The sequence below is a fragment of the Zootoca vivipara genome, chromosome 3 (genome assembly GCF_965207765.1).
Source record: "Zootoca vivipara chromosome 3, rZooViv2.hap1.1, whole genome shotgun sequence".
In the NCBI taxonomy this organism is placed as follows: Eukaryota; Metazoa; Chordata; class Lepidosauria; order Squamata; family Lacertidae; genus Zootoca; species Zootoca vivipara.
Genome location: NC_142586.1, coordinates 84,316,232 through 84,330,215, shown reverse-complemented (window position 1 = coordinate 84,330,215; position 13,984 = coordinate 84,316,232). Strand labels below are relative to the sequence as shown.

At 41.3% G+C, this 13,984-nt stretch overlaps 1 protein-coding gene across 7 annotated transcripts in view; it reads right to left on the bottom strand.

The window, feature by feature from the left end:
• DAAM2 (dishevelled associated activator of morphogenesis 2) overlaps window positions 1-13,984 on the bottom strand; it is a 212,942-nt gene that overhangs the window by 59,184 nt on the left and 139,774 nt on the right. For all 7 annotated transcript variants that reach the window (XM_035108128.3, XM_088666585.1, XM_088666584.1 and 4 more), the window contains 4 exons: window positions 9,542-9,875; window positions 3,323-3,433; window positions 2,190-2,293; window positions 1,223-1,289 (listed from right to left, as the gene is read on the bottom strand). In XM_035108128.3, the coding sequence (XP_034964019.1) occupies window positions 1,223-1,289; window positions 2,190-2,293; window positions 3,323-3,433; window positions 9,542-9,875 (616 nt within the window). The remainder of the gene's footprint in view (window positions 1-1,222; window positions 1,290-2,189; window positions 2,294-3,322; window positions 3,434-9,541; window positions 9,876-13,984) is intronic.

Below are 13,984 nucleotides of genomic sequence, written 5' to 3'. Positions count from 1 at the left end.
AAATGCATCAAAAAAAATTATATTGCTTCTGCAATTTAAAAAAACCACCCCAAACCTAAGGGACAAGCAATAAAAGCAGCATAATTCCATAGCTATAGTGTTGACTGAAATCATGAAAGCACCATACGTTGTTGTTTTGGTGTGCTATTTGTTGCTTCACTGGAAACTCAAGAGGAAAGAAAAAGCTTCACTGGAAACTCAAGAGCTAATCTGGGGCAGGTGCTTAGCTCAAAGAGCAAGGAGCTGTCCACTGGGACTCTATAATTGATGGTGCTGAATTTAGAAGCTCCTTGTATGGTTAAATAACAGAAGCTTACATAATAGAGTCAAGAGAGTATGAGACCGGAGCAGTGTGACTCCAAACATCTAGCTTGTAGGAATATTCAATTTATTCCACAGAGCAGCATCTTCCAGCTCTATGTGAGTAAAGTCCAAGATAATCTAGGAAACATGACTCCTGAATGTAGGCAGACTATAGGTCCAAAAGACAGGGAAAAAGCAATAGCAACAGATGGAAGGGGACCAATCTGATGAGCCAAGCCAGTAGCTTCCATAACATCCAAATCCAAGCCTGTTCTGGCTCTCCAATACATTTGCTAAATACTTGGAACAAGCAACCACATTACAAACAGGTAAACAAACAACAACTAGACAGAGGCGCTTTAAGTATTTGGTGCCATGAAGTTGAGAGACAGAACCTGACATCATCTAAATTCATCCAGTGCTACCAGTCAACATTGCTGGCTGCTTTTTTTTCGTCTGCACTGCAAATAAGAAACAGAGCAACCCATATCTCTTTAGTTGAGAGAAAATCAGATCCTCAACACATGGAAAAATGGAAAAATCATATACAGTGGTGCCTCAACTTACGAATTTCATCCGTTCTGAAGGCACCTTTGTAGGTCGAAAAGCGCCATTGGAAACGCGATTTCCCATAGGAATGCATTGGAAACAGAAAAATTCGTAAGTCGAAGCAACCCTATCTAAAAATTCGTAAGTCGAAAGAAGCCTATATAAAACCGCTGTGGTTTCCATTCGGATGTCGAAAAAACCGTAAGCACACGGCCATTTGCCCCATTCGTAAGTTGAAAAATTTGGTTGTCGAGTTGTTCGTAAGTCGAGGCACCACTGTAAATTTATACTAAACAGCCAAAGCAAATGGGAAAGCTTTTTCGTCTTTTTTTAAATAATTTTTTAAAAGTCTTTCCAGAAACACACTCACCACTTCAAACCTCTTTGCAAGTTCCAAGTCATCTTCATTTCTTACCATCTCAAAGAAATCCAAGTGCCTAGAAGACAGAATAAAATAAAGTCATACAACCCATCTCTTGCTTGTAATAGTGCAAGACTGTTTTCCACTGAAAGACAGGATAAAAAGGGTAAGGTGTTACCTTTTCCTTAAACCAACTTGGTCTGATGAGCTTATATTAAGTGTTGACTTTCACAATGTTATGCTTCCCACAGAATAAAGTATTTCAATGCTTGTTGAACTTTAAATCCAAAATAAATGATAAATACATCCTGAGCATTGGGAGTGGGACCTACTGAGAAGCTGTTAGAACGGACAATTGACAACTCCCATCAGCTTCAGCCGGCATGGCAAGTTGGGATGATGGGAATTGTAGTCAAACATCATTTACAGTGAAACAGCATCCCTGAAATGAACTAAGGGGTGCATACAGATAATTTAAAAGTGAATGTGCAGAGAGAGTTTACAGTAGATGTGCATGGGACATGTGTTTGTTGGGATCACATCCAGTCACTTAAGACTCCAGGCTTTGCACTACAGAGTCTGTGGGCCTTCAACCCATGTTGATTGACGCTTCCATCTGTATGACATATGGATACAACATCTCAGAGTAGACTCTGCTGCCTGTCCAATCCAAGGTGTAGTTATCAATAGTAATGTTGCCCGAACTCCAGAAATTACCTATACTATCTGAAGAATTGTGTATGCACACAAAAGCTTATACCCAGAACAAACTTAGTTGGTCTCTAAGGGTCTACTGGACAATTTTTTATTTACTTTGACTGCGTCAGACCAACATGGCTATCTACCTGAATACATTTGCTCAGTGTGTGTATGTGTGAATTGTTAACCTCTTCCCAAATCAAGCCAAGGGGAATTTGTCCATCACCGGATATTGAGTACACAACAGCCTCATATCTTCCCAGCATATACGGCTCACCTATCCAGCGTTGCATTTTCATGTCCTCTGAGCTTGTCAATAACAGGTTGAATGCCCAGCATTAAAAACTCATATCGAAGGTGCAATCGAAATTCCAAATTGTCCTAAAGGAAAGGGGGGGAAATTAGATCAAGTCATCCGATATCATGGGCTTTAGATCACTTCAGATAAGATGAAGCAGAGGCTATAGCTCAGAGGCAAAGCATGCACTAAGGTCTCCAGCTGGCATCTCCAGCTGGCAGAAATACAGGTAAGCTGGACTAGGGGTGGGGCTATACCGTGCTAGTTGGCACCTCATGATATTGATACAATTTATATTGCTGGTATAAATGGTATAACTTTGATGCCATTTTGGTAAGGGGACAGCAGAATTTAGAATGTTTTAGGGCAGGGTGGGGAACCTCACATCTGAGGGCTGAATGAGGCCCTCCAGACCTCTCTGTCTGGCCCTTCAAATTTTGGCCAGGCCACACGCCTCAATACCCCTTGGGCCTTTACCTGTCTGGAATGTGTCCTTGAACACTTGCATACCTGGATGCAGGATGGAGTAGGGGTGTATCTGGCCATGCCCACTTTCGCCACATCCACCCTAGGTATAGGTTGCCCATGTGGGAATGTGGTCCTTTGGCTGAAAAGGGTTACCTGCCCCTGCTTTGGCACAATATAATTAAACTGCAGCACAATTCATTACATTTGGGTTTCGGCTAGCAATTTCCAGCATAGGAAGGAAGGAAACCAGCACTAACTTTATTTATATATTCTGAACATAGGAAGCTGCCTGACATCACCAGAACACTGGTCCTTCAAACTCAGCTCTCCAGGTTTCAGACACGGAACTTTTCTAGGCCTGCCTAGAGATGCCAGGAATTGAAGCTAGGACAATCTGCATGCAAAGCAGATGCTCTGTCATTGCCCTACAGATCTTCTTCATTGCATGTTATATCATGTGGCAATAATTGCTATTCATCAGTTCCTGTTGTTCTTATCAGCTATCCCACCATGCTTCACCACCGAGCTACTGGATAGATACCCTACTTTTTAAAAAGAAATGCTCAAAGTGGCTTACAAATAATAAAATATATCTATAATAAAACAAAACCCACATAATGCAACAAACTCTGTTAAAGACTTACCTCACCAGTACCTGCATTCAAAACAGCATTAATAAAGGACATGATGGCAGTTTTGAGATTCACTTCATCTCGATATCGCCCCAGGCTCCGGTCGAGCTCATTGAGTAATGACTGCAAATGAAGAGCAGGGAGAAATGAATCAACACACTACCACTGTAATACTGAATTTCATTATAGCTCCTGCTATAACACAAGTTATTGTTCAAATGCTTAGAAGAAAGTGAAGAGAGGCTATGAGAGAACCTTATGAATGCAAAACACACATTTCTGCTTCATAACCTAAAATGGTTCAAAAACGTCTTTTCTGTTTCACATTATTTGCTTGTTGAAGGTTGGAATATTAAATCCATCAGTTGGATTTCCACGATGGCTTATAAAACAATAAACCAAATTATTAAAAAAAACACATGAAAACAAGAACTTTGAAACACCACAATATAAAAAAGGGATGGGGAACGTCTGGCCTGTGGGACAAATTTGGCCTGGCACAGGTACCTTCTAACAATGTGACAACTTCTTGTTTACAAAATTATCAATAATATAGAACTACATTTGAATGTAACAGATCAAGGACACAATGCCCCGTTCCCTTCAAAGAGCTAAAATTTTCAAAGTGGTTTAACAGTTAGGTCCTCTTCCCAAGGAACTCTGGGAATTATCTCCTTAGCACACTTGAGGAAATACAGGTCCCAGGATTCTTTGAGGGAAGCCATGATTGTTTGAAGTGGTATGATACTTTTTTAAATGTACACATGGCGCCACAGTGGTTCTTCCAACTGTTGATAATGGGTGGGAAAATAAAAAAGCTAAATAGAGATCAGCAAGAAAAGCTGCCATGGATCTCTCTTAGGATTACTATACAAATTATAAATCAAAGCCAAGAAAGATAAAACCAACTAAAATTATGCAGTCCATTAATTGCACTAATATTTATACACTGCATTACATTGGAGCAGTCTTCGGTACATGATCTTCATGCCTCACTTCATGAAAGACAGAAAAATGAGGCAAAACTACCAAAGAGAATAAGGTCTTAAGTGCTGTGAAATTTTGCATTGTGAAAGTTATATGTTTTTATTGTTGCTCCTAGTGGTGGAGTACCATACCTACAGAAATCACTGGTTTCTATTGGATTAGTGCTGGTTTAGGCAGATGCTATTCTTAAGGCCAATTCCTCCTCCTCCTCACTGGAGTGGCTTAGTAACAGTGAATGGTTGAGACCAAGAGGCTATACAGCAACCATTGCAGACGTCTTGTCACTGACATTATAGATTTGTCTGCTTGACAATTTTCTAGAGTTGTTCTTCATAGCTAATGTACTGTAATTAATGATACAGAATCCAATATTTTTTAAAACAGGATGTTTGATAGGATATGGCAGGCATCCCCAAACTGCGGCCCTCCAGATGTTTTGGCCTACAACTCCCATGATCCCTAGCTAAGAGGACCAGTAGTCAGGGATGATGGGAATTGTAGTCCAAAACGTCTGGAGGGTCGGTTTGGGGATGCCTGGGATATGAGCTGTAGCTCAGCAGAATATCACATCCCTCTCTCTCTCTCTCTTCACACACACACACACACACACACACACACACCTGCATCTTATGTATGGTTGTAGGAGAAGAAATCCCAACACATGACCTCCTGCCCATGAGTAGGGGGCTCCATGTGACCAGAAAACTTGATTGTGTGGGTATCCCCATCACATGAATTCCCTATACACATGCTGGAACTTGTGCATTGGGCAAGTCTTTCTCACACGTGACTGTGTGTGTATGCATGGAGATGCTTAAAGTACAACCCCATTCCTCTCTCCACGCACTTTCACCCTTCATTACTTTCAGAAGACTGTTACAGATCCACAGTGTGCACCCTTCAAAGATCAACTGGCTGCGCAGAAGCACTAAATCAAATTGCTCTTAGCATAAAGTCAGCTAATTTGATGACAAAGACCAGGTATGCTGAGTAAGGATTTTCCCTTCCTGCTTAATAAGTTTCTTCACCCCTTGCTACTGGACAGGATTGATACTGATCCATAATTACTTTTATGTCATGCATGAAACTGGGAAGTTGGCAGCAGAAAGCTCAAAGGAGCAGGCTTTACCTCTGCTTCTACACACATATTTTTCCAGGGGTGGGGGGTGGGATCACCTAACAAAGTATTTGTCTGCATATATTTACTAACACACACACACTTTTGCACACAATTTCCCCTTATGTACATATTTTTGCAAATGTTGGTGCCCTGCAATTGCAAAAATGTGGAGAAGTGTGAATTTTGAAGGATAACTGCATTACAATTCACACATTGGTCTGGGAAGTAGTAATTAGGTGGGATCGCAATAAAATGTGAGCCAAACATTTGGGTGCTACCATCACCCAAATCCCTATTTGGAATTCAAAAAATCCAAGGGGAAACCTGGAGACAGTGGATTTCAGAAGTATCCCTAAGAGTGGCTACTGGAAGCAGCAGAGACATGCATGATAGATGCTGCTGGCCCCCCCCCCCCATGAAGCCAGTGGGGAAAGTTAAAATAGTACTGGACTGGTGTCTTTTAAGACCTAACCTTACTAAACAGCTTTGAGTTGTTCTGGGACACTAATACACTAGTTTCAGCTGAAACACAGTATATTTCACCTCCACCCTGCTCTAGGTTTTCATCTCTAAGCCTGTTCTACAAACTGTGAATGTTACTTCTCTATTCCTTGGTGGGCAAATCAAGAACAAGAGTCAGCTTTGTGTTCCCCGCCATCTGAAACTGTCTGTGACCCAAGCTATTTTGGTCTTCAACCAAATTCAATATTTTCTCATTTGCCAGGGCCATTTCTTCAAGTTGTCATCATTCCTTTTTTTTTATTTTATTTTAAAAGGAGTAAGCACGTCAAACACTGCAAGTCAAATAGAAGTAACCAATTCAGCAAGCTGCAGAAACGGACGGGGGTGGGAGAGATTGTCAATCCTATTCCTTTGGACTCAGCAGACGTTTTCAGCATATGCAAATGCAAATGACATCTGCCACTCTGAAATTATGTGAGTGAGGAGAGGAGAGCCCAGAACTTCTCTCTTGCACCTCTGACATTATCTGAAGGATTTGAGTTTTTTTCTCTCCTTCTAGACAGATGACGCCTACATCAACTCATCACTACAATATTAACAGAAACACAGGTGCTCTCTTCATTTTTTTAAAGAAAGATGAAGGTAGAAGGAACAAGTGGGAATATGAAAATAACTTCTGAACACACATAATGTGAATGCTTGCAGAATCATAGAGAGACAGGAAAAGTAGAGAGCAATTACAATCATAGGGGTGAGACTTATTAACTAATATTCCAAGTTGTGGAATTCCTTCCCAAAAGAAGTTGAATTAGGTGCACCCTACATATTTTAGGCTTTAAACAATGTAAAAAAAATCATTCATTTCTCTGGCCTTTAATGATGTTCAATTATGTTACTGATGTTTTAATTGCTCTGGTCCCTTTGCTCTTTTAGTTTCTGTTTAAAATGCTTTAACTTGTTTTAGTGATGTTCTACTCAGTGGCTGCATTCACATGTCATGTTAAACCATAGTTAAACATGAGCTGTGGTTTAATACAAGTGAGCAGGGTTCCTGCTTCATTCCTACTCTTCTCCTAGCTATGCTGCGCTGGAAGCAACTAACCACAAGCCTTGCCTTTTTCTATTGTCCAAACCTGGGCTTGGCTACAATTCATGGGGTGTTGTTGTTTTTTGGAGAGAAATTAATCACCTGCTGAAGTTTAGAAAACAGGACAAGCTGAGGCTTTTGGTTTATTGCACCCAGCACCAGGAACAGGGAAGCAGATACTTTTGAACAGCAACAACAGTAAAAGCATCGGACCTAAGATGCTATGAAGCTACATGACAATCTACTGTTCTTGACATCTTTTAATATGAGCATCAAGGTCACACAGAGTCAACAGATATGGTCAGCAGGAAACAGAATGACACTATAGACAGCAGATGAATCCTTACCTCAAAAACATTCTGAGCAGAGGAGGACATAACATTATCACCTCAATGTGCTTGTAATAAAAGGTTCTTTTTGCTACAACTGTTAGACTTTAGACCAGGGATGGGCAACCAGTGGCTCTCTAGATGAAGTGGGACTCCAGCTCCCATCAGCACCAGTCAGCATTGGCCAATGGCCAGGGATAATGGGAGCTGTAGGCCAACAACAATTGGAGAGCCTGGTCTTTGCTTTAGACCAGGGGTAGGCAACCTAAGGCCCATGGGCCGGATGTGACCCAATTGCCTTCTCAATCCAGCCCACAGACAGTCCAGGAATCAGCGTGTTTTTACATGAATAGAATGTGTGCTTTTATTTAAAATGGGTTATTTGTGGGGCCTGCCTGGTGTTTTTACATGAATAGAATGTGTGCTTTTATTTAAAATGCATATCTGGGTTATTTGTGGGGCATAGGAATTCGTTCACACACACCCCCAATATAGTCTGGCCCACCACATGGTCTGAGGGACAGTGGACCGGCCCACAGCTGAAAAAGGTTGCTGACCCCTGCTTTAAACCTACATGAACACTCAAAATGATAGAAACAGTCCAAAATGATAGAATTCATCCCTTGACTGAATATTCAAGATGCGAATGATTGCATCTATTATAGCTGACACCTGCACTTCTGAGGCCAATATTCAAAGGGAGAAAGATGAGTTGAAGGCATTCAAAGTTACCTTGCATGAGTTTAACTTTGGCCTCTAGGAAGGAACATTGCAGAGAAAAGACCATTTTGTCATGGCACAAGCATCAGAGGAAGGGAAAAAGTCCCCACACAAACAGGAGCACGTCCTCATTGCTCTTAAGAAAACAAAGAGGAGAACATTCATCTTTAATTTCTTTTCCCCATCCAAAAATATTTGACGGGTAATTATTTGTGCATTCCACACATTCATGGATGAGATAGTGAGTTAGTTCTCTGAAGGCTCATAAAAACTTCTGCAAGCTATTAACATCAACTTATCAAAGGACCAGCTGGACTCTGTAGAGAGTCATGCTACTCTCTCTACTGGATAAGAAATGGCTTTCCTTCCCCATTACTTTCAGATGGTTTTAGTCTCTTTAAAAATACAACAACACAGAGAGAGAGGGGAGATGTGAGTGAGGTTAGGCTCACAAGAGCATATGGGTTTATTTGGCATAGCAACCCGGTCAAGTTGGGACAAAGGATTAAAATCTGATTGAATGTTGTCAGGGCCATGCATGACCAAAAAACCCTGTCAAGCACACAAGGTCAGCCTGAGCCACCTCCAATGTAAACAAAGACAAGTTACAGAAAGGCCTCCTCAGATTAGTTACCAGGCAGTAAGTTATATATTTCCTCCCCCCCCCCAAATACACACAGAGAGACAACTGCCTTCCAAACATCACAGGCATTGAGCCACTGAGCTTCTAATGCCCAACTCACAAAACAGCAATCCTTAAAACAAGTTTTGAGTACAGTACTGGTTATAAACCATAGCCAAAACTGAACTCTCTTATCCATGGGGTATTCCAAGTGTGCGTGCACAGGTAAATATATTTATAAAAACAAAGAGCAATCCCTAGACTAAACTGCATCCCTTTTTTTACATCTATTTACATAGCAGTACTACAGGATATTTGCTACATAACCATCCCTGTTTACATAGAATAGAATAGGGAGAGGGAAGGATGAAGCATGTTCCTTAACTTGATTTAGTTTCACGATTCCACAGTTCCAGTAAATGGTCAGGTCAGGAGTCAAGCTGTAATCTTGCCTGCATGGCTAACTTGGAGAGGAATCTTCAGGGACAATCCAAATGTGCAAAACAGCTGATGCACATCGCATTGATAGAGATCTATGTTTAAAACCCATCTGGGCATAGCCATCATGACTAGCAGCCTTAATCGATGAATGCCACCATGTTGACATTTCCTTTTTTAACTATATGTTATACTCATTGTGTGGCTTGTAGCCACTTTGTGGGATTTTAAAACATTAATCCTAGGGTGGGAAATTGTATCAAGAGCACAGTACACAGAGAAGGGCCATGAGTACAGCAAAAGTACCTTGGTATCTGCTTCAATTAGTGATGTTGTGGTGGGGAAGCTCCCATTGGAGCTTTCTGTCTTCCGATTCTGTCTGATTCTGCTTTATAAACATTAAAATAATCAGGAGCCCAAACGTAACATAGCATCTGCAATGGTTTGCTCCAAATGTTAGATTTACCTGGAATCTTGTCCTCTCTGCTGCATAAACCTGGTAGTGAAGCATGGCCTGTAGAACCTTCTTGTGACCTCCAGGCACTAGGCAAACTGCCCCGAGGATCTCCAGCACAGCAATCTTGGTTTTTATGTTCTCAGTCCGTAAACTCTGAGAGATTATATTGATGCTTTCTGGATGGGCCAGGACATGTGCCCGTCCCTGGGAGTTGTTCATCAGAGCCTTGATACACCCTATAACGGATGTGTGTATGCGGCTCTCGGATGTCTCATAGTCCATGCTCTTCAGGAAGTTCAGCAAGCAGGTCAGGCCATCCAACTCAATAAATCTCGTCACAAACCTGAATGGAGGCAACAAGAGGAAAATAATATCAAGGCCCTGTGTGTAGGAATAGAGAACTGAACAACTAATTTATCACATTACTCTGGGGGAAAAAAATCATATATACAAGTGTAACCTGAGGATCCTCGCAACCTTTTCATCAGCAGTATAAAGAATGAAATAAAATGTTTACGCATTAGGGCCAGGTCACATCAGCATCAGATCAAATAGTAAAATTGCCTCTTTACCGCACCACGTTGGGGTCTTGACAGCATGTATTTGGACATTCCCCTGTATGTGGTGGCGCCGGAGGGAGCTACTTGTGGAAAAACTCAGAGAAGAATAATTAAGCTAGAATATTTTCCTTCGCAACTAATTTCTACGCACATTGTTTTATCTGGGAAAGCATTCATTCATGCATTTGCTCACCTCCAGTTTGAGGTGATGTGCAATCCAGGAAGAATTTTACCACATGCTGTTTGCCTAGCCTAATTATAGACTTGCAGCAGAAGATTCCAAGAAGTATGTGTTATTCATTACTACAAACATTGCAATCAAGCAAAATGTCCATGGTTAGGTTTGAATGGTTTAAGAACTACTTTGTGCTTGGCAACAATTGAGGACAAACCCCTTACAAATTGAAAGGTGGAAGTTTTTTGATAAGCAACAGAGAATCTCTAGATGTCCAGATGTGGCTGGAGTACAATTCCCATCAACCCCAACCATTGGCCATGCTGCCTACATCCAACAACATCTGGAAAGCCACAGGTTCCCAATCCCTGCTTTATAGCTTTAGCCGTGTAATGAATAAAACAAATAGCTCAATTCTGAAAGAGGGAGAGAGAGAGAAATGATTGTAACTCATTGATAAGTGCCTTCGAAATGGAAATCAGCAGTATGAAGCCATTCAAGCCAAGGATGGAGCCGACACATTTTCAGTGTTTCTGGCACAGTGGTTGCATCTTGTATAGGGTTGCACTGTATCTAATTCACATATTTGCAGTTTTGAGACTTGGCAGCAGCAGATCACTCAACTCCAAAACATCCTATTGTTTTGGATTGCCTCCTTAACATATTACATATACACTATTTATAAGCTTTGCTTTTGCTCCCATAATATATATAAACAAAATATACACCAGTAATATGGGATCTGGGGTATGCTCTCTTCGCTCCAACAAGGACATTGGAGAGTCTGTGTAGAACTTGGGCCAGATTGGCTGACTGTCTTATGATCTATCCCTTTAGCAACTTCATCCAGTTGGTTTCGTTCCAGAAACCAGGCAAAACCAAAATACGTTCAGTATGAGGTTCTGGTGCCGCTTTAAGCCTGAACTTTAAAAATTGGTCCATGCAGGCAAGACTTGAGAGAAAACACAAATACCACAAATAGTTACACAGAAATGTGTTAAATGGCAGTGAAGTGATAATCTGTTGAGAAAAACAGGACTCACTTCCAGTCTCAGCTGATTTAAGCAACGAGTGGAACATTTTGAAGTCTTGCATTTCTCATCTCCAGAAAAGGCAGAAGTTGTTTGGTGTGAGATATGCAGTTCACTCATTTAAGGAGCATCTTCGCATTTGCACCTGGGCCTCTAAATGAATTTGTGCTTCTGCCATGGTTTTTAAGGTTCAATATATGCAGTGTATGGCATGAACCTTTTTACATGTTATTCTCTATGACCTAAACAGGGTGGGGCCAATTTGTGGCATGGATGTCACAAGGAGTTTATGGCATGCCTGAGCAAGAAGAGATGGGCCATGGACCTAACTGTGGCACAGAGTGGCCTTTTCCAACTTGGTGCTCTCCAGATACTTTGGATTATAACTCCCGTAATTCCTGACCTCTGGGCCGTGTTGGCTGGAGGATGAGAGGAGTTTTGTTGTTCAAAATATCTGGAGGGCATCAGGCTGCAGAAGGCTAGCGTAAAGCAAAGCCAATACATCTGCCTGACACTCCAGTTTTGCAGAGAAGAATGGCAGATCAAGCTGATGGATTATGCTGAAATGGCTAAAATGACCGGAAGAATCAGAAATCAGGAATACCAAAATTTAAATAAGGAATAGGGGAAATGTAGAACTTATCCTTAAAAACCATTGCAAACAGTTAAAATCATTAGTAGGATTGGCATAATACTTGTAGTTTAATGGTGAAGTTTGGACACAATGGAGGGGTAAAAGATTTGATTATAAAAGACGCAGGAGGAAATGGTTAACAATAGGACCACAAAGGGGAGAAGGGAAGTCCAGGAGATTCTTTGGAATTTTGTTTCGATACTGTATGTTGGATATGTGACTGGAAAATTTTAATCTGAAAAACCAAATAAATAAAAATTTTTTTAAAGACACTCCAGTTGTGAGCTGCCACTTTAATCCGCTGCTTAGCAGATTTAAGCCTAGCTCTCACATACTGTATATTGCTATAGGATTGGTGGTATAAAAAGGTTTGGGGGTTATACCTCTTCAGAGTGTAGGTGGGACTTCCATAACTGAATGTTCCTCAATAATAGAAAGAATAAACCCCACACATAAAAAAACTAGAAAGCCAGAAAAAGGGGTTCTAGTCCTACCTTCTCCCTAATATCCTGGCTTTCTACATGCATGAAACATGGAACTGTTTTGTATGAAGGAGTATTCAGTTACAAGAGATCCCACTTAGAAGCAGGGTTTACTAGTTAATCTGCTCCTTAAAGCTGCACTAGGGTGAACTGTTTTAAATCGGACATATTCTGGGGGAAAGACAGGCCACCACTTCCCTGTACACACTGCAAAACTAGCTGGCGGAAGTGGTACCTACATAAATCCTGCCACAACCTCCATGTGAGAAGTGGCACTGCTAGTAAAGGATGAGGGTGTATGGAAGGCAGGATATTCCCAGCCTACCCGCAGTCAAAGCAAAGTTTCCCAGGCTAGCTGAAGCAAAGATCCTTTACACCAGAAGGCAAGCACACCACTAACAAATCCTGGATCTCTGCCCTTCCTGAATTTGGCAACGGAGCAAGCTTAATCTACCAGATAGAGCAGAGGTTATCAGAAGTGTGACAAGGCAAAACGCAGCCAAAATAAAGGATGCAGTCCTCTGTCCTTAAAAATAGAAGAGGGTGGAAATATTTCTTGGCAACAGGTGGGGAAACTCACTTTCTTGACACCTTTCCATTTTCTTTACAAAAGCTCTGTTGCAATCCCTCAAGGTCCTGCCTGTTCCCAACCAGAGCTTCTTCTTCTTCTTTTTTAATCTTTTTCACTTTACTCTGCCTCTCCAAGATCTATTGATGACTAACAGGAGCAACAGTACAGCTTTCCCATATGCTTCTAGCCTATTTTATTTTTTTTATAACCCCCGTTGTTTATGGCGGCAACTCACAGGGAAAATTTCACTTCCTTCCAATCGTTTCCTTCATTTTATTGTGGGTTTGTCCCTAAGCAATGTGGTAATTGAGCCAATCTGTTACTGTGCCTTAAAGCTGAAGCACACATAGTGTCTTATGTTGTACGATAGGTTTTTTTTTTCCTAATTGAGGGATGCATTCAGCTGCTGCTCTCAAAAGTTGATTCTGTTATGACACTTACATCCCAAAGGGCCTGTTCACTGTCCAGGGAGAAATTTTAGACCGGGATGGATCTATGGTTCTCAGTATAAAGAAAAAGTAACCAAGTGAACCAGGCTGTACCATGTACCATGAACATGGCATCTCTCTAACTGCCGGGTCTGACTCTTAAAAAGAATAAAGGGCTTCAGTGGGTGGGGAGGGAACACCCCCATCAAATAAATATGATGCAGCCTGGTCCATTTATTCCTTTGTCACTAAACCTCAGCCATGTGTGTGTCCAAGATTCATCTCAATTAGAGATTTCCCTCCAGAAAACAGCCCTTTATGAAGCCCCTCAAAACAAAATCAAGAATCAGCTGGATGTAGAGAACAGTTTGGGAACAGTGGGTGAAAACTCAAAATGCACAGAAGAGAGACTGCTTAAGGGTTTTAGCATCCTGTATGAAATACTAAACTCCACAGGGTTTCCATCACCCCCCACAATTTCTCCACGGCTTTGAACCTCAACATGTCCACTGATGCACACATCCCATGCTCTTTCCAGTCATCTTAGCTTTTGCTCCCACAATCCAAAAAG